Source organism: Coenobita brevimanus, chromosome 97 (genome assembly GCF_032717465.1).
Source record: "Coenobita brevimanus isolate Jiangsu-jjx chromosome 97, ASM3271746v2, whole genome shotgun sequence".
Classification (NCBI taxonomy): Eukaryota; Metazoa; Arthropoda; class Malacostraca; order Decapoda; family Coenobitidae; genus Coenobita; species Coenobita brevimanus.
In genome coordinates, this window is record NC_137050.1 from 28,789,939 (window position 1) to 28,816,956 (window position 27,018).

The 27,018-nt window shown below is 42.2% G+C and overlaps 1 protein-coding gene across 1 annotated transcript in view; it reads left to right on the forward strand.

Moving 5' to 3' along the window:
- ERp60 (disulfide-isomerase A3) overlaps positions 1–27,018 on the forward strand; it is a 94,515-nt gene that overhangs the window by 59,282 nt on the left and 8,215 nt on the right. Inside the window, exon 8 of the mRNA XM_080283281.1 lies at positions 3,528–3,756. Within this exon, the coding sequence (XP_080139407.1) occupies positions 3,528–3,756 (229 nt within the window). The remainder of the gene's footprint in view (positions 1–3,527; positions 3,757–27,018) is intronic.

Here is a 27,018-nt window from a genome sequence, read left to right on the forward strand (position 1 = left end):
GGTGGATATCTTTTCCCAATTTCCCAACCGGATTATTTGGTACAGATAAGCTCAGTTAGGCCAGGTTTAGTTAAACACTTAGGGAAGAACAGTCCTTTCTGGTACAGTTAATGAAATAAACAAGAGCTGTCACACCAGAACAGCTAAAAATGATGGGGAAACAGATTTAACAAGAAACGTTTATGTACCAGCCCAGAAATAATCAGAAAAATATAACAGACTATCAGGAAGAACTGGTTTGATAAGGTGCTTTTATTGCTTAAAGTAAAGCTTATGTTTAGCCCCCTCAGTGGCTTTGGGTTCAGAAATTTGCGTATTCCCGTGGTCAGCCTCGGGACAGTTTTTTCAGAGTTCTAAAATCGATTTCTTTTTCTTACATACGTGAAAAGACTCGTCTGGCACACCAGGCTTTTTCTTTTATTTTTTCCCCTAAACCCATCCTGTGATTTGTTATGATTTGTGAAAGACTTTATAAAATTAGGATGCGTGCTACATTAGCATGTAAACATTGGCAAAAACATCTGGGATGAAGTGAACTGTAAATGCCTGACTGCTTGGGATGGTATGGTAGGGTTGTGTTAACACACCAGTGACCTTCGTTCCCTTCCCATAATTGCTCAGTTTTTTATAACTTACCCTAACTTAGTGTCACTGACACCAGTACAGTAAAGCATTGTTCAAGGCCTGCAGCTATGAAAGCGATAATAAAATACATTATTGTTTGTATCGGTCCTCTCTCTTTCACACATAAACATAAGAATGAACAAAAGAATGAGCAGTAAATGTACACTGACTTTAAAGAGCAGAAATGACTGCTCAGTCAGTCCAAAATATTTTGGGAAGAGTGATACTGAACGAAGAATGTGGAACTGAATTCTAACCTATGAGAACATGTGGGATGAAAGAGTAATTTTTTTTCTGATTAGCAAACATTTTTGTTCCATATTGTCTCCTAAAATTGTGAAACCCATAATCTTTCGTGTAAGCATACAGCCTAATGACTTTACCAATTCATTTCATATTCTTCTAGTTTGTCTTCTATATTTTTCTGACTATTTGAGAGTGGTAAATTATGTTCTCTCGCTGAAAGAAACTCAAAATTAGAGCGCATGTAACATAAGCATGTAAACATCGGCGAATACATCTGGAGTGAAGTGAACGCCTGACGGCTTGGGATGGTAGAGTAGGGTCGTGTAAACACACCAGTGACCTTCGTTCCTTTCCCATAATTGTTCGCAGTTTTTTTATAGTTCATCACTGATGCCAAAACAGTAAAGTGTTGTTCAAGGCCGGCAGCTGTGAAGGGGTTAATGGAATACTGTATGAAAAAATCAAAATGGGCGCAGTGCACATCGCCGCACTCGCTGACCGAGAGAAAACGAACTAACCCCTCTCTGGTAAAAAAATTTTCGCATGCTTCTCAGATGAGTCCACGTCCCTCCTCTCCTCACAGCTTCGCTGTACGTGAGGATATTTTCAGAGCTCTTCACCCTTTTGTATTGTTTCACCATGCCTCCCAAGCGCCCTTCATCATCTCCAGCATCACGGGAGCCCTCTGCAAAGCAGCAGCAGCATCGTACTCTAACTCTGGAAAGGAAATTGGAAATTATAAGATGTGACGATAAGGGACAGGGAGTCTGAGATTGGGCATGTTTTAGGCCTTGCAGTTTCCACCGTTGGGACTGTGATGAAGAAAGAGGTGTACAAGAAAATGACCACCACCTTCTTTACAATTGTATATAGGTATTGGTTACTTCAAAATGGTGGGGGGGTAAAGTTTAGGTGGGGTGTTCGAGAGGGTCCTGGGATGCATCCCCCCGTTTCTGTGTATATATTCAATGGGAAAAATCGTTCCGATATGAAATTTCGAATTACGAAAGTTTTTTTTTTTTCCCCCTATCCCTTTCGTATATCGAAGACTCACTGTATTAAGAATATATGGAGTAGATGTGAAGTTGTTCAATGCCATGAAGATTGTGTATGAAGGTGCTAAGGCTGCAGTGGATGTGGATAGTGAACTGAGTGAATTTTTCTATTTGAAGGTTGGTTTGAAATGGGGGATGTGTCATGTCTCCATGGTTGTTCAATCAGTATATGGATGAGGTTATAAAAGAGAAGGTAGGGCAGTGGATGTTGGAGTGGCCCTAATGAGAGAGGACAGTGTTTGGAAATTCCCTGTACTGTTGTTTGCAGATGATACTGTGTTGTTAAGTGAAGACGAAGGAGAGCTGCAGGGCTCGGTGGTAGAGTTTGGGAGAGTGTGGAAAAAACGGAATCTAAAGGTGAATGTAGGGAAGAGTAAAGTTATGGTCTTTGAGAGAAGTGAAGTCAGTGAATGTACAGTGAGGTTGGATGTGGAGGAAATGGAAAATGTGAGTGCATTTAAGTACTTGGGTAGTTTGATGTATAAGAATGGAAGTTTAGAGGGTGAAGTGCTTGAAAGGGTACAATAAGGAAGAAAGGTTGCAGATTCCTTGAAAGCAGTGATAAGAAACAGGGAAATGGATGTGGAAGTAAAAAATCTACTACATGACAGTATTGTGATACCAACTCTAACATATGGAAGTGAAGCTTGGACTTTGTTGGAGGGACAGAAGTCAAGAGTGAGAGCAGTGGAAATGAGTTATTTGAGAGGAGCATGTGGAGTCACATAGAGAGACAGACTGACAAATGAGGAAGTGTCAGAGTTGTGATGTTTATGTGATAGAAAGCATTAGGAGAAACATATTGAGGTGGTTTAGCCATGTGGAGAGGATGGAGAGTGAGAAACTGACGAGGAAAGTGTATGTGAGTGAGGTGGAGGGGGGGAGGGGGAAGGGGAAGGCCAGGGATGAGATTGAGGGATGGAGTGGAGAGGTATACGAGAGGGGGGGGGGTGAACTGGGAGCAGGGCATTGAAATGATGGGGGACTGGGTGACATGGAGGAGATTTGTTTGTGGCCATCCCTTATGGTATTAAAGACTTCTGGCTATAGATAGATAGTGATAACATTGCATACCGTACATTCAAAGTTCAGATATGCTGGAAAATGGTCGTGTGGAAATTTCCTCTAAAAGACATCCATTCATATTGTTCTGGAATGATCTGATAAACATTTTTAACTAACACCCATCTTACACAATGAGGTGTAGGGCTCAGAGGCTAGGCCATCATAGTATTGCATGTTTCAGGACATACAACTGCATAAGTTTGTCCAGTAGATAGTTTGTATATATAAATGAGGTTAACAATGACATTTCTAGATCAAAGTAGCTGACATACAGATGTGAACCATATTGGGCATAAGTATTGAGTGGTTGAGTCAAATTTTATCTGAGTCTGAGTTTTTGATTATTTTGTGGAGTGAATTAGGCATGGGATTTTTCCTCCAGGTTTTGGACCCCACCTCACCTCATCTTTTGGTGGAAAAACTTCAGGCTTTTCTCATTAGGTCAGCCATTGCAGAGTACAGTATAGAGTGGGTTGCAGGTCGTCAACCTGTGGATGCTGGATTCCTTTGGTACAATATTGTTTTTTCATGTTTCAGTATGGACAACTTTGAGTCATTCTTGACTAAGCTGCGTGCAGGGGAGGTTGAACCGTACATAAAATCTGAACCTGTGCCAACCCAGGATGGCCCAGTGACAGTAGCTGTGGCAAAGAACTTTGAGGAGGTGGTGACCAACTCTGAGAAGGATGTATTGGTAGAGTTCTATGCCCCATGGTGTGGTCACTGCAAGAAACTTGCACCAACCTTTGATGAGCTTGGAGAAAAGGTAGGTTGTCATAAGTATTATAATGGTTAACTCTAGGAATAAAATTTTCAGCCATGTTATACTTGTCCATTGTGGTAGGTGGGGGCACTCACCATCCACTCACTTGATGTAGTGCTGCTGTTGGGTGTCTGCCCTTTCCTCTCCTCCATTTTTCTTTACTTCCATTCTCTTCTGTCCTTTCCTTCATTCTTCCCTTGTCCTTCTGCCTACGGGTAACTTTACACTCCCTCTTCTCTCTTTATTTCCTTCATTCTTTCCTCTTCCTTCTGCCTGTGAGTGACTCTACAGTGAGTGACATGCCAAATGGTTTCCTGTACACCAGGAAACCATTTACTATGCTGGGTGGTAACCATATAACCAAAATTTGGCACCTGGTGGTTTAGTAGGTAATTATTGCGCTACTGTCGGATTGAGCCGATTTATGTCCAAGGGGTGGTTGGGGTTGATTGCTCATGTAATGCCACTGATGGATGAGTGAGGCTGGTCACTCTTATCTTAAATGTTGGGACCAGCTGCCTAGCCCCAGTCTCCTACTCTCCTAAAGGGGCAATGTAGGATTGGATGGTGGATGGATGAATATACTGGTCCCAAATTAACATCGACAGTGATTTTCATTGAATATACTGACATTTCACCTTGTCTTAAATCCTGATGATAAAATAAACTATGGAACAGAATAAAGATAAATTTAATTTGTGATTGGGTGATGGATGGATGGATGGATATTTTTTATTTCAGTGAAATGTTTGGATAAGTGTTGAATGGCTAAAAATTTTTTACCTCATCCTGTGCTTAGGTGGGAAAAGGTCTGGATAATTAAATCCTTAACATTACCTTAGGACACCTAAATTAGAGGGTGAGGGAAGATGCTTTGAGAACATTAGAATACTGTATATCAAACCTTCACATGACTTCCAAAGACCAAACGAAGTTGCTTAACCATAAATGCCCCTTTTTAAATAAAAAGCTCATTTGGGATTTAAGCTATACTAAGCCATCCCAGTGTTCAAGCTAAGGAAACTACCTATTTTCAGCCTTTGATCTTTACAATTTCTAGAATCTTGGAAAGAAAATGCGCATTATCTAAACAGATTGTCACTCCTTTCTACTCTGCAGTAGGCTAATGGACCAGTATCAAGAATCTCACAAGGAACAGTAGACACTGACAGATATTAGCAACCTGACCAAACAGCATGCATGCTTTCAGGCAATCTTAGGTACCCAGCCATAACCATCCATTCATCATTGTCAGGAGCATTGGGGACCAAGGCTAGGTTATTCATTCCAGACATTAAAAGTCAAAAGATGACCACTAACTCACCCCTCAGTGGTATTATTAGTAGTTAACCCCAAACATATGACTAGTGGTTTTATGTTTAAACGGAATTGTGGGAACCCATTAGTCTCGCTGGACATAAACTAACATGCTTATGCAAATCGTGGAATCCATTTTGGGGATGCCACTTTCGTGATCATTAACCTGTTAACTGCGACATGCATCCAGAGCTGTTCATCAGAGGTGCAGTGCAACGTACAGCTCCAGTGTCAAGTTGAAAATTTAATTTTCAACCCATAGTTTTGGGACAGATTGTTGACTGATGACTTGAAATGTTGTGTGGAGGCATTTGGAGTCTTTACAGCTACTCAGAGTGTACCCCACATGCACTTCTGTAGTCATTATTCTGTGCGATGGAAAGTCAAGGTCCGGCCCACCAAATTTTAAAAATTCACCATGGCTACGCCAAGGTAGATACTGGGTTGATTTTGTTCTATATTTATACGTGCACTGTTTCATGTGTTACTTAGAAAATTACCGTAATAGACTTACGATGTTCCTGTTAGCTGTAGTTTGCCTGAAGTCTCGCCTTCAGAATAAAGGACATATCCCTGATGTTTTTGGTCAAACTGTGGTAGATAATGACCTGAAAACTTGCATACCCATACTGCAACATGCTTTCTTCAGTATGATACCTAGAAAACTGGTCTTGGGAAAAGTATACATGCTTTTATTTTTTATTTATTTTTATTTTTTTCTCAGAATAACCAAGCTTCAAAATGCTGTACTTGTTATAGTGCATATTGACCTGGAAATTGTTATACATATACCACACCCTGTCGTTGGAGAAAACATTTTTTTTTCCACGGAATGCACTTTGGATTTCGTTACCATAGTTTGTGGGTTAAAAGCCAAAACTACTGGGAAAAAATGTGAAGTGCAAGAAGATTCTTCAGTCAGTACAATAGTCCATATAATTTACTATAAAACCACTCTTCGTGTACAGTCGCTTAAGTCTCACCCTGTGGCACAATTGTGACGAAGCATACCAACAAATTGTGGATTCCGCTTGTAGACCGCGCTGGCTGCACTTATGTGGAAAGTTTTTTTTTTTTTTTAAGAATACGACACAGGTCCATTTACCTCACATAACCACGACCACTAATCGTATAAAACTATGGCCAAACAGTATAAGAGATCCACCTCCCAGTGACATGATTATGCTATTTCATTGTCTGTGGCAGTCTGCATTCTCAGTACAGTCACAAAAATACACTCATCGTACACCTTGCTCTCACAGTTCAAGCCTTCAATATAACCAGCATTCTTGGGAGTGCCAACTTTAAGTAGCTGGTCTACAGTAAGATCAGGGTCACCTGCAGATGACTCTGGCCCACAATACATTTAATGGGGTGGGAAGATCATGAGCAAAGATCAGATCATTTTCAGGAGTTAATCTGAAGATTAGATTATTTTGTCCCCCTGTGTTTTAAGAGGTTTGGCACCTGGAACGAGTGTTGAACAATAGGATTGCCGTAGCCATGTACAAGTATGAGAAGGGGACAGTTACTAAGCCATAATCATCCCTTTTTAGGGTGTACAGTAATCACAGAAAAGACATGGCACATGTGGAAAATTTTATGAAGCCAAAACATTGGTACATTTATCTTCTAAAATCCTGTCCTTTTTCTGTAATGATCTCATTTTTCACGGCATGGATTTGACTTGGTCCCAAAAGTTCAGGAGATCTTGTATATGTTGAATCCAAAGCGTGTATTATCGGGTTTGGGGACTTCATAAACTCCTGTATCTTTCATTTAGTTCAGTTTTAAATTGGATTGTCTGAAGTTTCCAGGCCACTCATGTCCTGTTATTCTTATACCATAGCCAGTTTTTCACTTACTTTGCTTTGTGGCATGGGCCCTCATGTATAAAAAAAAGGATTGCTACAGTACTGTACCATTAATCTCTCTGCAGATAGATTTGTAAAAACCTTATGTTATTTTATGTTAATTTTTGGTTTCTGTAAGTCCTTCACCAGCAGCAGCACTGAACCACCTTCATATTTTTACACTGTCAGAATGAATGCCAGTAAAGTCATGATTACTTGCCCACACTGGTTGTTACGCCTTTTGTTGCCCTCCCTAGATATTTTTCTAATGAAATGACATGTTTCTTAGCAAAATAGTCTTGAATGCATCAAAGCTTGGTATTTTGTCTTGAATGCATCAAAGCTTGATATTTGCCCCCCCCCCCCCCCACACACACACAAGGCCATTTCTATGTGAAGGCCTGGGTGGGAGATTGGTGATGTCACAGGATGAGTTGAACTGCCGTGCTGCCACTCGCATGCTACTGTCGCTCATACAACTTATCTCGTTCATCATTTTTCATTTATTGACTACCTCCTTATAACTATTTCTCCGCCAGCATTTACTTTTGGCATATATGATAATATTTTTCATTTGGTTAGGTTTGGCCATGTGGAGAGAATGGAGGGTGAAAGACTGACGAAGAGAGTGTATGTGAGTGAGGTGGGAAGAGGGAGGGGGAGGCCAAGGATGAGATGAGGGATGGAGTGGAGAGGTATATAAGAGAGGGGGGTGTGAGTTGGGAGCAGGGCAGTGAAATGGCGGGGGACAGGGCGACTTGGAGGCGATTTGTTTGTGGCCACCCCAAACGGGATTGAGGCGTCTGGCAATAGATAGATAGATAGGTAACACAGTCACTGTAAAGGAAATTAACCCCTCCCGTCTGGCAGATGATGTTGCGAGCACTCCCCCCAGCCGGGCATTCGCGACAGAAATCGGGAAAATCGTCTGTTTTTAAACCTTGTCTCAGTTACTACTTAGCCAGATATAAAGCCAGATATAACAAACAAGGTCTCATATTACTCAACAATCCTTAGCCTTCAAGCTGATTGCATCAGATGGTCCGTGAAATGCGTGTGGAGAGAGAGAGTGAGTGGGGAATGAGGGCAATTTTTGTTGTTTTTTTGTCCATGTCCATATGCATGGTGGAGGTTTGGTAACGCAACAAAGGCATACACTAGCCCACCACAATGATAACACTTAGATAACACTTCCAGGAGACCAAAATCCATTACAAACACTGTTTCCGTGAATATTTTTCCATAATTGGTCGTACTGGGCGCAGGTAGGCCGGTCGCTGTAGCAGCAACCTTGAACTCTGGCTGCTCACCTCCTCCACCACTGTCCCGCCTTAGACACATTCTCTCTCTCTCATTCACACACACACACACACACACACACACACACACACACACACACACACACACACCCTGAAATGTATGTTTGGTTAGGATTGTTGCTCGATTCTGGCATCACTGAGCGAGTAGAAGTCTGGGTATTACAGATACTAGAAATATTATTATTGTTACTGGAAGTACAAGTACAACTACCATTACAACTACTACTAATACTGCAACTACCACTACTACAAATAACTACTAATACAGCAACTACCACTACCACAACTACAACTATTACTACCACACCTACAACTCATACTACCACTACTACTACCAATACAAGTACTACTACAAAAAAAAAAAAAAAAATAGTGTGAACAAAATACCGGTAGTTATTTACATACTGCCCATAACCGGAAGTACGTACCACTATGACTTTCTCTTTCCTTTGAGTTATACTTTTTCATCATGAAATATGTATAAACAGATGTTTTCAAAATAAAATAAGGCAGCGAGTTTATCGTGAAACAAACTTCCTGCTTCCATTATTCACATAAACATATGCAGAGCAGTAAAATAATTTTGTCTATTTACACAAAAAGCAACATACTGGCATGACAAAACTAAACTAATGCATAATACCTAGATTGCTACCACTCTATCTTTGTGAGGAAATTGAAGAAACAGTCAGTGCACAGTGCCACCTTACATTCAGCACACCACCACCTCATCATACGGCGTTGCTATGATCAGCGCGATGAATTGGCACAAACATAGCAATGCCGGAAGGCTTCTTTGCCTGCAGGTGTACAAGATGGTATTTCCATAAAATGTCTGCTGAGGTAGTCCCTGCACTGCAGGTGGTCAGGCAGTTGCTGCACATTGTGCATCTGTTTCACAGAAGGATTTACCTGTCCATACCTCTCCAGAAGGCCAAAAATTACATCCTTCTTGAACTGTCTGAGGGATGTGCCAGTCTGTGTAACATCCTTGTACAGAATGAAGGCATTCAGTAAGCAGATATCCAGTACATGTAGGAATGCCTTCTTATACCACTTACACCACCACCTTTGACAGTCAATGGTGCCGATCTGCATATCTGATATATTGATGAGTCGCATGTTCACGTTATAGTCGATAACAGCATCAGGCTTGAAGACTGGCTTCCTCATTCTCCTATCGACCTTGCCTGTGTCAATCAACCTACCTTCATGGACTGTGGAGAGGGCATTCACCTTTCTCTTATCGTTCCAATGAATTGCTAGGAGTTTACCTGATTTCAAGGTCCTGCACTCCCCTTTCATGGTTCCTTTGGGAAAGGATGGCCAATGCTTCCTCTTTGCATGGAGTGTGCCACGTGACCCAATTCTGTGTTCTTGCAGGTACTTGGCAAGACGGTGCCGTGTAATAATTAACAGTGTAATGGATATGGTTGCCACCAAAGCACAAGTCCAGCAGCTTCTTGACAACTGAGCCAGAGAAACCATGGGGATTGTCCTTCGACAACACCGCATCCTTCGCTGTATACATAATGAAATCCAGCATGTACCCAAACTTGCAATCACACGCACACACGCGCACAGATGCGCACACACACACACACACACACACACACACACACACACACACACACACACACACACACACACACACAAAATTTATTCCGAAACAGTGTCTCTTTGAGGGAATGTACTGAATTAAGGCAAGATGTCCCCTGAACAAGACAAGCGACTCGTTGATAACAGCCTTCTGGAATGGCCTGAAATTAGATCAAAATTTTCCTTCATCTCCAGGATCGAGTGAATTTTCCACAGCCTGTCATTTGAATGTAGGCCCATATTCGTGGAAAAGTGCAGGTACCTCAGGATGTCTAGAGGGTGGTTGCGTGGCGTTGCAGCAATATCGTACACTAGCCAATAATCGTTTATACCTGTATTATGTTTCCTAACATGAGGCATCAATACTGTCAGTGCTAGTCAAACATACATTTCGCTGACACTCGTCGCACTCCAGTCTTTCATTTTCACGCTCTTTCTCAGGTGCAAGGTCTCAGCCCAATTGCAGCAGAATTCCCTGAAACAATTAATTTCTTTCTCAGTGAACTGCATCACAGCTGTAGTGAAAAAAGCAAGGAAGAAGTCCATTGCAGAAGTAGCTCTGTTACAGGGAAATTATGGCTGCACAACTGTGGTTGTGTCATCAAACACAGGTACCTCAGGCTGAAACCCCTTCCCCTCCTCCCAGACAAAAGTTTCCAACCTACCAGTCCTAGGTTCCTGCCTTGTCTGTCGTGCACGTGGCCTGCCTCGTGCCCTTCCACGGCACTTAGCATGGCAGTGTGGTGGCGAGTCTGCCGACTCACCACTAGGTGATGCTGGTGATGGTGATCATGGTGGTAATGCCATTGGTGAAAGGCGTTGGCGTGCACGTGCCTGCCAGAGTGCACCTGCACCAACATAACCTGATGTGCTATGATGTGGTTATAAGGCATGTGGTGAGGCAGGCCGGTGTGGCGAGCCACGTGATGAGGCAGGCCGGTGTGGCGAGCCACGTGATGAGGCAGGCCGGTGTGGCGAGCCACGTGATGAGGCAGGCCGGTGTGGCGGGCCACGTGATGAGGCAGGCCGGTGTGGCGGGCCACGTGATGAGGCAGGCCGGTGTGGCGGGCCACGTGATGAGGCAGGCCGGCGTGGCGGGCCACGTGTTGAGGCAGGCCGGCGTGGCGGGCCACGTGATGAGGCAGGCCGGCGTGGCGGGCCACGTGATGAGGCAGGCTGGCATGGCGGGCCACATGGTGAGGCAGGCTGGCGTGGCGAGGCAGGCTGGTGTGGCGGGCCACATGGTGAGGCAAGCTGGCGTGGCGAGGCAGGCCGGTGTGGCGGGCCACATGGTGAGGCAGGCTGGCATGGTGGGCCACATGGTGAGGCAGGCCGGCGTGGTGGGGCACGTGGTGAGGCAGGCCGGCATGATGGGGCACATGGTGAGGCACATAGTGATGCAGACTTGCGTGGTGAGGCACGTGGTGATGCAGGCCGGCGTGGTGAGGCACGTGGTGAAGCATGTAGTGACACAGGCTGGCATGGTGAGGCATGTAGTGATGCAGGCCAGCGTGGTGAGGCAGGCCAGTGTGGTGAGGCATGTAGTGATGCAGGCCGGTGTGGTGAAGCATGTAGTGATGCAGGCCGGCATGGTGAGGCATGTAGTGTTGCAGGCTGGCGTGGTGAGGCACGTACTGATGCAGGCCGGTGTGGTGAGGCACGTGCTGAAGCGTGCAGTGATGCAGGCTGGCATGATGAGGCACGTAGTGATGCAGGCCGGCGTGGTATGGCATGTAGTGATGCAGGCTGGCGTGGTGAGGCACGTGCTGATGCAGGCTGGCATGGTGAGGCACGTGCTGATGCAGGCTGGCGTGGTGAGGCATGTAGTGATGCAGGCCGGCGTGGTGAGGCACGTGTGAGGCATGTAATGATGCAGGCCAGCTTGGTGAGGCATGTGGTGAAGCGTGTTGTGATGCAGGCTGGCATGATGAGGCATGTAGTGATGCAGGCTAGCGTGGTGAGGCATGTAGTGATGCAGGCCGGCGTGGTGAGGCATGTAGTGATGCAGGCCGGCGTGTTGAGGCATGTAGTGATCCAGGCCGGCATGGTGAGGCATGTAGTGATGCAGGCCGGCGTGGTGAGGCACGTGGTGCTGCAGGCCGGCATGGTGGGGCATGTGTTGATGCAGGCTGCCGTTGTGAAGCACATGGTGATGCAGGAACCAATGCAGGGGATGTGGGTAAAGGTGGTCGTGATTTTGTTTGGGTGGAAAATTCCACCCTAGGCCACTCTGGTGTGCGGCAGCTCAGCCTGCAGCATTTCCTCCTCCCGCCACCTTCCACCTCCTTCCACCACCTTCCACCTCCTTCCACCTCCTCCCTTCCTTCACTCCCTACCTTCCCTGTCACTTTCTCCACTGAGCGTATATCACCCACATCTGAACCTTCATCATAAGAACAGGCTAATGATCGTGCAGAGGGAAAATATCGCCTCACAGTGGAGAATTCATGGTTGCACTCCTCCTCTGATGTGTACTTTTCCATACTCAGTATTGCGATATCACTTTCCTCAGAGGAGGAGTCACTTTCCCCACTCACTATTAGTGATAATGGTTTATCTAACTCCCTCGCTATTCACACTATCACTTAGGGCTTTCCTCTTAGGGCCTTTTGACTTCATTGGTGTTGAAGTTGGCAGGTGCGGGTGGTCACCCGAGGGTCCGGACACAGGAATATCTATTTGCGTAGGTCTGTCTGTGACTGAGGTACACCGGCAACTGGAGCATGACTGGGATGCGTGTGGGAGGGTTGCCAGCGGGTGCGTGTGTTGGAAATAACCAGCTGAATATTCAAACAATAGCGCGAATTACTGGATGATGCATATATGACCCCCTGATGGCCCCAGGAGGACTTGAATACATGTCACCCTGACGAGATGGGTTAATAATGCTACTGAAGCTTAACATTTTTATGGTAGGAAGTGCTTGCAATGGGTGTATGGCTACTGTACGCTTAATCCTCGTAAATCGCGGCAATTTGGGTCTGGACCACTGCCGCGATTTACAAATTCCACAGTTTATAAATAATATGTGAAAAATGAATTTGGGTCTGGACTTTGACCAACCACCCCCCACAACACCCTACCCATACCTATCTAGGCACATACACAAACATACAAATTTAGGAATATTCAGTGCATGTATTTAATAGAAATAAGCAATGTTAAGGGATCTCACCTTAATCCTATGACATTATTGCTTAAGTGAATGGAGTGGGGTGGCGTTGGGAAGAACTTAGAACCTCTCAGCATGAGGCGGGGGTGCTCCCTTATGCTGTTCTTCCTTCTCCAACTCCTCTGCCTCCCTCAGGAAGCCCTCAAAGTCTGCCCCAGAGATGACAGATGCTACGTCATCCACGTCCTCAGTGTGTGAAGGGCCAGGCTGTGGTTCAGGCTCAGCTTCTGCCCTTACCTGGACAAAATAGTGGGTAATGAGTTCCTGATGTTTCTCATTAACTCTGCTTCATTAGTATGCACACTTGCCACCAGGGACGGGCAGTGATTGGTTGTTGGGTCGCAATTTTCAAATTGAATACCACGGTTTATGATTCTCCTCAGAAAAGGCCCACTTTGGTGCCTAGATCCGCAATTTTCGTGACTTAACAGCGATTTAAGGGTGCTGGCAGTCTGACAGCCAGTTAGTCTTGATTTACAAATCCGTGATTTATTAACACGCGATTTACAAGGATTGAGTGTATGTAGAGAAACAGAACTTTACAAAACAAAAAGTCTAGTCATATATAGTTTAATAAAATAGAACAACAAAAAATGATTTGTCAGTTGATATCATCTAGAACGTATACGGATGCCACCAAATAATTTTAAGGTATTTCGGAAAGATAACCGTTTGGCTCAGTGAACAGTGTAAGTTTACATGTACATTTAAAATGATAATCAAAGCAGAAACATTAGAGGATAGGTTAATGCAGTTAGAGAAGACGAATACTAAGCCAAGAGTAGAAATACCGGAGTACAAAGAAAAATTCTAAAAAATTTAGGGAAGAAGTGTGCTGATTGTTAATGGAGTGATCCATTAATAGTTACTGTAATATTTTTCTAAAGCAATTGACCCTTTGAAAAGGTGCTAACTAATACAAGCTTTAAACTATTTCATGATACACCCAGTGCTAATAAATATTATTAGCAAAGTACATACCGGAGATAGGACTATTGTATATCAAAACTGAATAGTGATACTGAGAAAGAGATATCCAGTGGATTAAAGCAAGGCTGCACTGTATGAACAACATTATTCAAATTAGCTAGTTGCATATAGATATGATTTTATTAAAATTAAAAAACAAAAACAGGATTCGGTGATGAACAATATTATACAGATACATTAGTCTGTGTTGATGATGGCATATGTCACATTCAGAAGAAGATGCAGGAATTAACTTTACAACTATTATACTGTAATACGGTACGTAGTAAGTTCTCTCGCACCTACATTTGCATCAAAACTGTAGAAACATCAGAAGATGGTTAACAGAATATTCGACATAATATTCATATATATTCCTATAATTAGAATAAAAAACCTTTCAAAATAACTAGGTAATGTGAGTCTTCGATATACGAATGGGATAGGGACCAAAAAAAAAAAACTTTTGTAATTTGAAATTTCGGATATCTGAACGATTTCCCTCATTGAAATATACATATAAATGGGGAGATGCGTCCCAGGACCCCCTCGGACCCCCCACCTAAACTTTACCCTCCCCCCCATTTTGAAGTAAGCAATACCTATATACAATTGTAGAGGAGGAGGTGGCCATATTCTTGTACATCTTTTTCTTCGTCACAGTCCCAACAGTGGACGCTGCAAGGCCTAAAGCACGCCCAATCTCCGAGACAACTTCCAATTTCCTTTCCAGAGTTAGAGTACGGTGCTGCTGCGTCTTTGCAGCGGGCTCCCTCAATGCTGGAGATGATGCAGGGTGCTTCGGATGCATGGTGAAACAATACGAAAAGGTGAAGAGCCGTGAAAATATCCTCACGCACAGTGAAGCTGCGAGGAGAGGAGGAACGTGGCCTTAACTGAGTATTTATGCGAAAATTTGTTTACCAGATAGGGGTTAGTTCGTTTTCTCTCGGCCAGCGAGCGCGGCGCTGTGCTCCACACCCATCCTGAATTTTTCATACAGTATTCCATTAACCCCTTCATAGCTGCCGGCATTGAACAACACTTTACTGTTTCGGTGTCAGTGACATTGAGTTAGGGCATTCTATAAAAAATTGCGAACAATTATGGGAAGGGAACGAAGGTCACTGGTGTGTTGACACGACCCTACTTTACCATCCTAAGCAGTGGGCGTTCTCTTCACTAGTTATATTTGCCGATGTTTACATGCTTATCTTACATGCGCCCTAATTTTGAGTAAGTTTCTTTCAGCAAGAGAGCATAATTTACCACCTACAAAATAGTCAGAAAGATATAGAAGACAAACTAGAGAAATATGAACTGAATTGGTAAGGTCTTTAGGCTGTATGCTTACACGAAGGATTATGGGTTTTACAATTTTAAGAGACTATATGGAACAAAAATGTTTGCTAATCGGAAAAAAAATTACTTTTTTGTCCCACAGGTTCTCGTAGGTTAGTATTCAGTTCCACATTCTTCATTTGGTATCACTCTCCCCAATATATTTCGGATTGAATGAGCAGTTATTTCTGCTCCTTAAAGTTAGTGTATATTTACTGCTCATTCTTTTGTTCATTCTTGTGTGTGTGTGAAAGAGAGAGGATCGATACAAACAATAATGTATTCCATTATCGCTTTCATAGCTGCTGACCTTGAACAACACCTTACTGTACCAGTGTCGGTGACATTGAGTTAGGGTAAGCTACAAAAAACTGCGAGCAATTATGGGAATGGAACGAGGGTCACTGGTGTGTTTACGTGACCCTACTCTACCACCTCAAGCAGTCTGGCGTTCAGTTCACTTCGTCCCAGATGTTTTCGCTGATGTTTACATACTAATGTAACTCATCCCAATTTTGTTAATTCTTGCACAAATCATAGCAAATCACAGGATGGGCTAAGGGGGGGGGGGGAATGTGTGCCAGATGAGTCCTTTCAGATATGTAAGAAAAAGAAATTGATTTTAGAACTTTGAAAAAGTGGTCCCAAGGCTGACCACGAGAGCACACAAATTTCTGAACCCACAGCCATTGAGGGGGCTAAACATACACTTTACTTAAAGCAGTAAAACTGTCTTACCAAATCATTTCTTCCTGATAGTCTGTTATATTTTTCAGATTACTTCTGGGTTGGTAAATACAGTAAACGTTTCTTGTTAAATCTGTTTCCCTGTCGTTTTTAGATGTTCTGGTGTGACAACACTTGTTTATTTTAACATAGTGGTGGCAAGGACTGTTCTTCCTTACGTGTTTAACTAAACCTGTCCTAACCAAGCCTATCTGCGCCTAATAACCTACCCTAACCTCCAGTTTGGAAATTGGGAAATGATATCCACCTTTGAGCACGTTGTTTCTTCCATTGCGCTGGAAAAGATTGTAGGGGAAAGTGACGATAATAACGGGGAGGAAATTTTTCAGCAAGAAAAAGTAAAGTCTTTCTGCTGCTTCAAGTATACAATGAAAGACACAAGTATCTTCCCAAAGTCTGACAAATATAGGGTGGAAAAATCAAACCATTTGAAACACGCACTAGTAGAAACGGTTTTCATTGTACAGGTAACTCGCACGGAACACGATCTCACGGAACGCGCTCGCAATTATACACGGTAAGGGCTGGGATACATATAAGACAACTAAGATTAAAAAAACATTATGAAAACTACAAATTAACGAAGGAGAGGCCTTTGAAAGATCAAATCCTCGAACGTCACCGCAGCGCGCGGTTTGTTTTGATTACGTGGCGATCTAGGCGGGAAATTATTCAGTGAGTGAGACATTTCCGAGTACAGTAGCACAGTATTTGTAAGTTAAATATTTACAGTACTGTACTGTTCTGGTAAGTTTATGTGAAACTTAAAGTACTATTAAATAACGTTAAAGCAAGAAATAAAGTCTTATAACCAGTTTACCTGATAGGCGTCAGAATATTGCCTTTTTTATTTGTTCGTTTTTTCCACAGTGCTGTTCAGTATTTGTAAGTTAAATATTTACTGTTCTCGTATGTACTGTACTTGTAAGCACTTAAATAAAGTTAAATCATTAAATAAAGCCTTGTAACCAGATAACCCGAATTATATGATTACCCATGATCGGCGTCGGAATATTGCCTTTTTTGTTTGTTCGTTAAACTCTTACTGTACTGCTTTTCTACAGTACTGTATTTGTAAGTTAAATATTTACTGTTCTGGTATGTACTTGTAAGCAATTAAAGCATTAAAATTAATAAAGCCTTGTAACCAGTTAACCTGATTTATATGATTACCCATGATCGGCGTCGGAATATTGCTTTTTTTTTTTTTTTTTTTTTTTTTTTTTTTTTGTTAAAGACTTATAATAAGAGAAAAATACATTTTTGTCTTGGTATCTTTACCTATTTGCTCAGGTTTGCTGTAATGGTTTGCAACTTGTAGAAAACTGTGAAAACTTTCGGGAAGTGAACAAAAATCTGGGACATGACCTTGACTTCACCCTCTCATGCATCATCTGTCAGTTCACCACTGGCTATCGTAATGAGTGGATGTACGATTTTTTCGCTCATGGCCATGCCTAACCACACATAGTTACACCCATTATCTCAACCCAGACAGAAAATACAACCTTTTTCCTCCCTTGCAAAACACAAACAACCACCCTGTTTATGAGACAGCAATATATACTGCGAAAATAACAAGGTAAAATGATAAAGATGAACGTAAAATGATAGAGAAAGATGAACATGTTATGACGGAAGAAATACGTTTTCCCTGTCTGTAAACGTATTTATTTCTGCTTTGTATCTGTATTCGTAATAATTAAACTTATTGTTAGTTCTGAAACTGCATTACGATTCTATTTTTAGCCATTCTCGTGGTGTGGGAGCTTGAAGTTGTGACACAACTTCCTTGTTGCTAATCGGACTGACCCTCCACTTTATTCTCCCGTGGCAGAGTCTAGCCTTGGAGGACGTGCAGTTTTCTCATTTAGGACTGAAAATTCAACTCTTTCGCTCCCTTTTCCAAGCATGGGCACAACGATAACGTAAAAAATAACTCGAAACTACCATGAACATATATCAAAAAGGTGAAAATGTATTCATAACATTTTTTTTTTTTCCAGCCATTCCTAACAGATTATGTACTGAAATCATTCGATATCACAGTACTGCATTTCTAAGTTAAATATGTACTGTTCTGGTATGTACTTGTAAGTTAAAACACTGGTACCAGTTAACCTAATTTATATGATTACCTATGATCGGCGTCGGAATGTTTCCTTTTGTTTACGTACAGTATTTGTGTGTTGAAGTTTTGCTCAGGAGTACTGTATTTGTGAGTTATAACATTAAATAAACCTTCTAACCACTTAAAGTGCTTTCTAGTGACAGATAACAGCAAAACAACACATTTGGGGGGTCTAGGGAGCAAAATACGGAGTAGTTTAAATATACGCGATTTCGCACCTAACACGGCACGGTAGGAACGAAACCCACGTGTTCCGTGCGAGTTACCTGTATTTTGCCAGGTGTAAATTTTCTTCAGACGGAACTGAGAAGATTGTTGTCTTTCATTATACATTTATCGGTAAATAAATCAATCTAACAGTACTTGTGTTTTGTTTCCGCAGGATTAATCGTGATTTCAGACTATTCAGGCACCTCTTCACACCATATAGTCTGGATAATAGAGCTATCTCTGTATTTCCTTTCGTATCAATTTTCGTATCATTGAGACAAATGTTTTCGTGTTGTGGAATTTGTCCTATATTCATCGCTTTCGTACCATTGAAAATTCGTTTTCGGGTTTTCGTATTTTGACGACTCACTGTACCAGTAAATTTCACTAGGCCTACCAGTAGTAGTCTAATATCTTTATGACTGTAATCCTCAGGTTATCATTAAATACTAGATGTGTAATAATAATAATCATCATCATCATCATCCAATCCTACGTTGCCCCATGAGGAGCGTAGGAGCGCAGGGCTAGGCAGTTGGTCCTGACATTTAAGATGAGTGACCAGCCTCACTCATCCAGGAGTGGCATTACATGAGCAATCAACCCCAACTGTCCCTTGGATATAAACCCTCACTGGCTCAATCTAGATGGAGCGCCGTAATTATCCACTAAACCACCTGGTGCCAAAATTTGGTTATTTGGTTACCACCCAACGTAGTTTATCTTTTCTTGATGTACAGGAAACCATTTGGCTTGTCACTCGGTGTAAAGTCACCAACAGGCGGAAGGAAGAAGGAAGAAGAAAGGAAGAAGGAAAGAAAGACAGAACATGGAGTGTAAAGTCACCTGTCGGCAGAAAGATGAGGAAAGAATGAAGGAAAGAAAGACAGAAGAGGATGGAAGGAAAGAAGGATGGAGTAGAGAAAAGGGCAGACACCCGAGAGCAGCACAGCATGTGAGTGAGTGGATGGTGAGTGCCTCCACTTATCACAAATAATAATAATAATTAATAATACTGTAATAATAGTATGACATTATTGCTCTAAACAAGAATTTCCCTTGTGGTCTTCCATAGGTACAAAAGCTTACAAAGAACAGAAGTTAACAGAATATAAATCATACAAAGAGTAATAGTGCTCTGAATTATTTACCGTACCTCATAAGACTAAGATTCAGCCGAGGGATTCTACTGCACTGGTTATGTCGTATGATTACGATCACAGCTGGGGGACTCCATAGCACTAATTGCATATGAAGACTACAGTTGCCATTGAGGGACTCCATTGCACTAATTGCATATGAAGACTACAGTTACCATTGAGGGACTCCATTGCACTAGCTGCATCCTAAAGCTACAAAGAGCTGAGAGATTCCCCTGCCCCATTACAGCATAAGACTCCATGTCTGGACAGATTTCACTACATGTTTGAAAGTTTTTTGCTTATGCTTATAAATGGGTGTTAACATATGATGGTCCGATTGTCCTAATGGTTTGAGTTTTTTACACACACCCTAGTTTTACGCTGCAGTAACAGTGATCCAAGATAATCTCACCTCTTATAGCAGACTCAGTTTATTGTTGATAATGAGGAATACAGTGCATAAAACATGAGCCATAATTTTTTTTTTTTTTTTTTTTAATAGCATCTGGAGAAGTAGATTCAATGTTGCACACTTCGTCATACAGGTGTTCTTCAGCAGTTTTCACAAATACAACGAATTCCCTTGGAAGATAGAATGGTCTCAAGGATGAACTCATGAATTCAATATTGTCATAATGGCCTCTAAGACAGACATCAATTCAGAATTCTCATAATGGCCTCAAAGACAGACATGAATTATTGTCATTAGTTTCCAACAGTTGTATCCCTGCACGATCGATTGGTCATTTGGACTTAAAAAACACCATCACCGTTTTTCCCAGATTCTGTTGATTTGTCACTTCTAAATAATTTGAAGCCATTTAGTTGATAACCAGTCTTGGCCATTCTCTGTGTCAAGCAAAGTCTCTGTTAAGCAGATAGCTGAGGCTTTTTGGTACGCATAATTCCATTTGCATTGGGCTGCCAGTTCTATCTATCTATCTATCTATTGCCAGACGCCTCAATCCCGTTTGGGGTGGCTACAAACAAATCGCCTCCACGTCGTCCTGTTCCCCGCTATTTCACTGCCCTGCTCCCAACTCACACCCCCCTCTCTCATATACCTCACCACCCCATCCCTCCATCTCATCCTCGGCCTCCCCCTCCCTCTTCCCCCCTCCACCTCACTCACATACACTCTCTTCGTCAGTCTTTCACCCTCCATCCTCTCCACATGGCCAAACCACCTCAGTGTGTTCCTCATAACACTTCCTATCACATCCACATCCACACCACAACGCTCCTTTATATCCTCATTCGTCAGCCTGTCTCTCCATGTGACTCCACAGGCTCCTCTTAAATAACTCATTTCCACTGCTCTCACTCTTGACTTGTGTCCTTCCAACAATGTCCAAGCTTCACTCCCATACGTTAGAGTTGGTATCACAATACTGTCATGTAACTTTTTCACTTCCATGCTCACTTCCCTGTTTCTTATCACTACTTTCAAAGAACCAGCAACCTTTCTTCCCTGCTGTACCCTTTCAAGCACTTCACCCTCCAAACCTCCATCCTTACTCATCACACTACCCAAGTACTTAAACGTACTCACATTTTCCAATTCCTTACCATCCAACCTCGCTGTACATTCACTGACTTCACCTCTCTCAAAGTCCATCACCTTACTCTTCCCTACATTCACCTTTAGATTCCGTTTTTTGCACACTCTCCCAAACTCATCCACCAAGCCTTGCAGCTCCCCTTCGTCTTCACTCAACAACACAGTATCATCTGCAAACAACAGTACAGGGAGTTTCCAAACACTATCCTCTCTCACCAGGGCCACTCCAACATCCACTACCCTACCTTGTACCTCTTTTATTACCCCATCCATGAACAGATTGAACAACCATGGAGACATGGCACATCCCTGTTTCAACCCAACCTCCAAAGAGAAAAATTCACTTAGTTCACCATCCACACGCACTGCAGCCTTCGCACCATCATACATACTCTTCACAGCATTCAACAACTTTCCATCCACTCCATATATTATTAATACTTTCCACAATCCTTGTCTATACACCCTGTCATATGCTTTCTCCAAATCCATGAAAGCCGCATACAACTTCTTTCCCTTCTGTAGAAACTTTTCCACTAAAGATCTGAGAATGAATATCTGATTACACAACCTCTTCCCTTGCTAAAGCCTCCCTGTTCTTCTCCAACTAATTCCTCTATTCTTTCTCTAACTCTGTCGATAAGTATCCTACCATACACTTTTCCTACCAGTTCATCCACGTAATTCCTTATCCCCTAAGGCAGGGGTCAGCAACCTCCGGCCCGCGGGCCAGATCCGGCCCGCAACAGCCTAGCCAACTAAATGAGTAAGTCGGCGCTTCGCGACGTGATCGCGGCGGGTAGCGCGGGGCAAATTTGCATGACTGAGATCTTTACCACAGAGGCACCACGGAAAATTGCCAGGGAGAAAATGACTACATGGCAACACGCGATCATGTCGAGAGGCGTCGACGTGGGACTGGCCACTATCGTGGCATCTGGCAACTCTGCATCACATGTGACGTCACCCTTCCCTCACCAGTCAGTAACGGTCATGCCAGCGGCCAGCCTTCGTGGCGTAGGAGTTCGTACTGAGAAGAGGTTTGCATCAAACTTTCTTAGTCTGAAATGTACTTTTATTATTAGGGAATGTGGATAATATAAAGTGCATTTCTTGCTGCTACTCTCTCTCTCTCTCTTCATCACGCACTTCACCCAGCCTCCAAGTTCTCAACAACATTCACACTCGTTAGTTACTCGTATTGGTAGGTCCTGTCCCGCCCGCCCGCCCAAATCAGACAATGGCTTACTGAGCCTTACTCAAACACTTGCGTGCACACTCACACGCCCATTCAAACGCACACACATGCACGCCCATGCCCAACACAGGGGCGTAACACTGTCACAAAATACTGTGTGGACGTCTGTATCATAATTTTAATTACTGTATGCATTTTTTTTTTAACTATGTAAAAGTCTTGCACTCCGGCCCGCAGGCTACTCCTAGAAGCTTTCTCTGGCCCTCGCACTGAAAAGGTTGCTGACCCCTGGCCTAAGGTATACAATTCCTCCACCCTGTCTGTCCCCCAGAATGCAATTAGGGGTCGATTTTTCAACTTTCACAAAGCAAAATTTTTTTACTTTATTTGAAGAGGTTGATTTTACACACCATAAAATGTATACACTCTACCCTCGATTTGGCGGACCCGTATTTCCCGGATTTCGGATTTCCTGGACATGGGCTGAGGCCGGACAATATTATCAAATGCCAGACAAATCCCCGTACAAGTCCGGGATTCTCAATAAAAGTCCGGCCATTATTCTCTCTACAAAATTATAAGCAGTCTGCTGCACAACGCAATATAATTTTAGCAAGGTTTTGACTCAATAAAGGCCATTTGTAACACACACAAGAAATTATTTTCATACATGAAACATCTTGGCCACCAACCTGCTTCATGCCACAAGCTCCTAACTCGTGGCAATATTCCATTTGCCTCTTACCTTTCTCAAATGCCACAATAAATAGTTCATTGCATAACACAGTAAAGTTTAAGGGAGGCTTGGACACAATAAAATTCATTGGTATTAAAAAGAAAAAAAAAAAAATTCTTATGGACGAAGTCAATGGGATACATTCCTACTCACTTAGCTCACCCAACTCGGTGTGACTAAATACCGAATTGACACTTCACAGGAAAATATTTTAATTTTTTTTTTGCCACAGTGGCTCATACACACCTAATTATCTGAAATCTGCTTAAAAATTTTACTTAACCCTATCAGGTTTTTGGGCCGGGCAGATTATGTCTGTCAGAGTCGGTCACTCACACTGACCCACATCTTTGCGGCCAGATATTTTACTTTGATCGCTCTGTGTAAATACACTTTTCAAGATAGAATGTTGGTTTTGGTGTCATTTTAAAGCTGAATACTTGTACTTTGTCTTAGTATGTTCAAAAATGGAGAACAAAGAAAATAAAATGTCAAAATGATGAGTTGAAGTTAGGCGAAAAGCAAAAATTTTATATCTTGCCGTAAAAAAATATTCGGCAAAAAATGAGTAAAGATATGTAAATTGGGTTTAAACCATGCAAAAATACAATAAATTAGCTTTATAATGATATATAGATTATGGTAATTTTTGTATTTCCTTGTGCAGTAAAGCGAAAGGAAAGAGATGCACAATTTTAGTCGGTCGCATATTCGCTTTGCAATGTTTTTCTTTGATCGGTCAGCGTAAATACACTTTTTATGATAGGATGCTGGTTGTCATGTTATTTTGAAGCTGAATAGTTGTACTTTATCGTAGTATGTTCATAAAAGGAAAACGGAAAATAAAAAGTCAGTGATGAGTTGATGATGTAGTGCTGGCTACTTCTTCCTTAGCCTTTATCAGTCTTTTTCTGTGCCTGCCATCCTTTATTTCTATTTCTCCCATCTTTCCTGTCAGTTGTAATTGCTTTTCTTTCCTTTACAGGTGGTTTTACATTGAGTGACAAGCCAAATGGTTTCCTGTAAGCCAAGAAACCATTTACAGCGCTGGGTGGTAACCATATAACCAAACCATACGTGCTCCCTACGTGTCAACAAGTGGGTTGGTGGAGGGTTAGTGCCCCTCCCTGCAAAACAAATAACTCGGTCAAATGGCCACCCCTTACGGGATTATGGCGTCTGGCAGTAGATAGATAGATAGACGAGTTGAAGTTAGGCAAAAATCAAAAATTTTATATCATGCTGCAGAAAAATATTCACCAAGAATAAAGTTATAAAGAAACAAAGCTATGAGTCAGACCAGCTGTGCAGTACCCCCACACATAGAGCAACCATTCCCTGACAACATGCTCGAGCCTCTTTGTTTTGATGCATAAATGCGATTTATGGTGAATATTTTATGGAAGATTCTTAAAATGACGATTAACCCCTACACCGTGGGCATGTTTACCGATGTTTTGCGTGTGCCGCGGGGTTATTCGGGCTCCGACAGACTCTCAAAAAATATTTGCCAAAAATCAGTTATTAGTCCCAGAATATTAAAATTACATATGCTTATGGCACATACCTCCAGCTTTCTCCTGGGATGTTTGTTGAGCCTTCGTCAGTTACTGTAGGACTTGTGGAGTCCTCTGAAGTTGGGTAACGAAGTCTCCACTTTACACTTCCCGACAACCTGTAATATGATTACCACCGCCAGATATTAACACTATAAACACTACTCTATGATTTTCAAGTAGTTTGGGATCCATACTCCAAAAAAAAACCCACTGTGAAAGCAATGAAAATTACGAGCGCGTCTGACCGTCGCACTTGCACTAGTTCTCTCTTGGTGCTCTGTCATTTATTATTCATAAAACCCCTCACACTTTATATTTCTATTACTATATAACACTTATATATATCTACAGTCTTTATCCATAAGTTTCCTTCAGTAGTAGTAGTTTATTGTCACTGTAGGGATTCAATTTCTTTCAGTAAAATACGTAGCATTCACTTTCTCGTCCTGTATACTAGCATTTAGAGTGAATGTCACTTTCATCTTCACTCTCATAAATCATAGTATTCAGACATGCTAGAGTGAAACTTTCACTTTCATTACTCCTAGGGTATATACTCGTATTCTTATAATACTACTCATTAACATTTCTATTTACGTTCTCTATTTTATTTACGTTATTTACATTTCTATTTTATTTACACTGTGTTATGCACTGTCACTTGAAGTAACTTATAAAACTATTTTCCATTGTTCACGTATATTTACATTCATTACTTTCACTTGCTGTTTACACATTATTTACAATTCCACTTGCACTGTTTTACTCAATAGAAAGATCGTAGTCACTCTTTTATCAATTGTCAGCCCTTTACCTCTTTCCACACGATGTTTAGTAGGGGGTAAAGGTCACAGGGCCCTATGCATGGGGGTGAAAAAGTCCCTGAAGTCAACAAGAAGAAACAGACGTACCTTCACTTCGGAAGATGAGAGTAAACTGATAAGGGAGGGCCGGGGTAGAGGCCTACTTAGGGGATATTCAGTGCTACCAATGTTAGCTCTTGAAACAGCTATGTATAGCACTGAAATGATTGGCAGGAAATTTAGACAATACATTATAAATTAGGTAGTTCCAGGTGAATGTAAATATCACTTAAGCTTCTCCCTTCCCTCCTTAAGTGTATATTTATTACGAAAATAGATTATACGGCATATTTCAAGGGGAAAAAAACAGCGAAAATTAGCGAATGAGTGCACGTGAGGTGTTGTCAGGTGATAATTAGCCAATTCCAGGTGTATGGCACTCTCACTTACCTTATTTCTTTCTTGTATATATTATTTGGTATAAGAATAGGGCATAGGGCTTAATTCAATGGATGAAATCGGTGAAAAATTCCAGGGAAGATTTACTTAGCGTAACACGTCCGGGCAGGCGAGAGGATAGGGTAATGGAGGGGGGGTAGGGAGCGGAGTCAAGAACGGGGAGAAATGGCTAAATTGTCAACAATGGATGGGAGTACAGATGAGATTAGGAGTGCTGACTAGTGTTGGACATTGGCAGTACTTATAGATGATACAAGCCCCCACTTGGAAGCCCGGGTGAATTCAAAATAACACAGAATCACAAAAGCGACGCCCTGCGGTATGATCCCTTCCTCTCAAGCGTCATGAAAGTGACGCCCCGCAGTTAAGGGGTTAAAAGCGTCATCCGAATCTCTAAGATTGGATTTGAAATGACGATCGAAATAGTCATTTGAATCTTAAAGGGTTAATATAACTTAATTACAAAATTAGGTTTCAGGGCTAAAATGCACGAATGTTAGCAAATATTTCCCCTTCAGATCATCAGTGTTTATATCACGGTCAGCTGATGAGTGGTTGGCCAGTGTTAGCAGTATTTCCCCTTCAGATCATCAGCACACCTTGACAGACTTCTATTTTGCATAAATATTTTTTTTTAGTACAAAAAAAATGTATCTGCATTGTATCCATCATCATCCAATCCTACGTTGCCCCATGAGGAACGTAGAAGCCCTGAGCTAGGCAGTTGGTCCTGACATTAAGATGAGAGCGACCAGCCTCACTCATCCCTGAGTGGCATTACATGAGCAATAAACACCAATCACCCCTTGGATATAAACCTTCAGCGGTTCAATTTGACTGGAGCACAATAATTACCCACTAAACCACCAGGTGCCAAAATTTGGTTATATGGTTACCACCCAGCATAGTAAATGGTTTCCTAGTGTATAGGAAACCATTTGGCTTGTCACTCAGTGTAGAGTCACCCTCAGGCAGAAGGGAGAGGAAAGAATGAAGGAATGAAAGACAGAAGAGGGAGTGTAAAGTCACCCATAGGCAGAAGGAAGAGAAAAGAATGAAGGAAAAAAAGACAGATGATGATGGAAGGAAACATGGATGGAGGAGAGGACAGGGCAGACACCCGAGAGCAGCACTACTGTCAGGTCACTT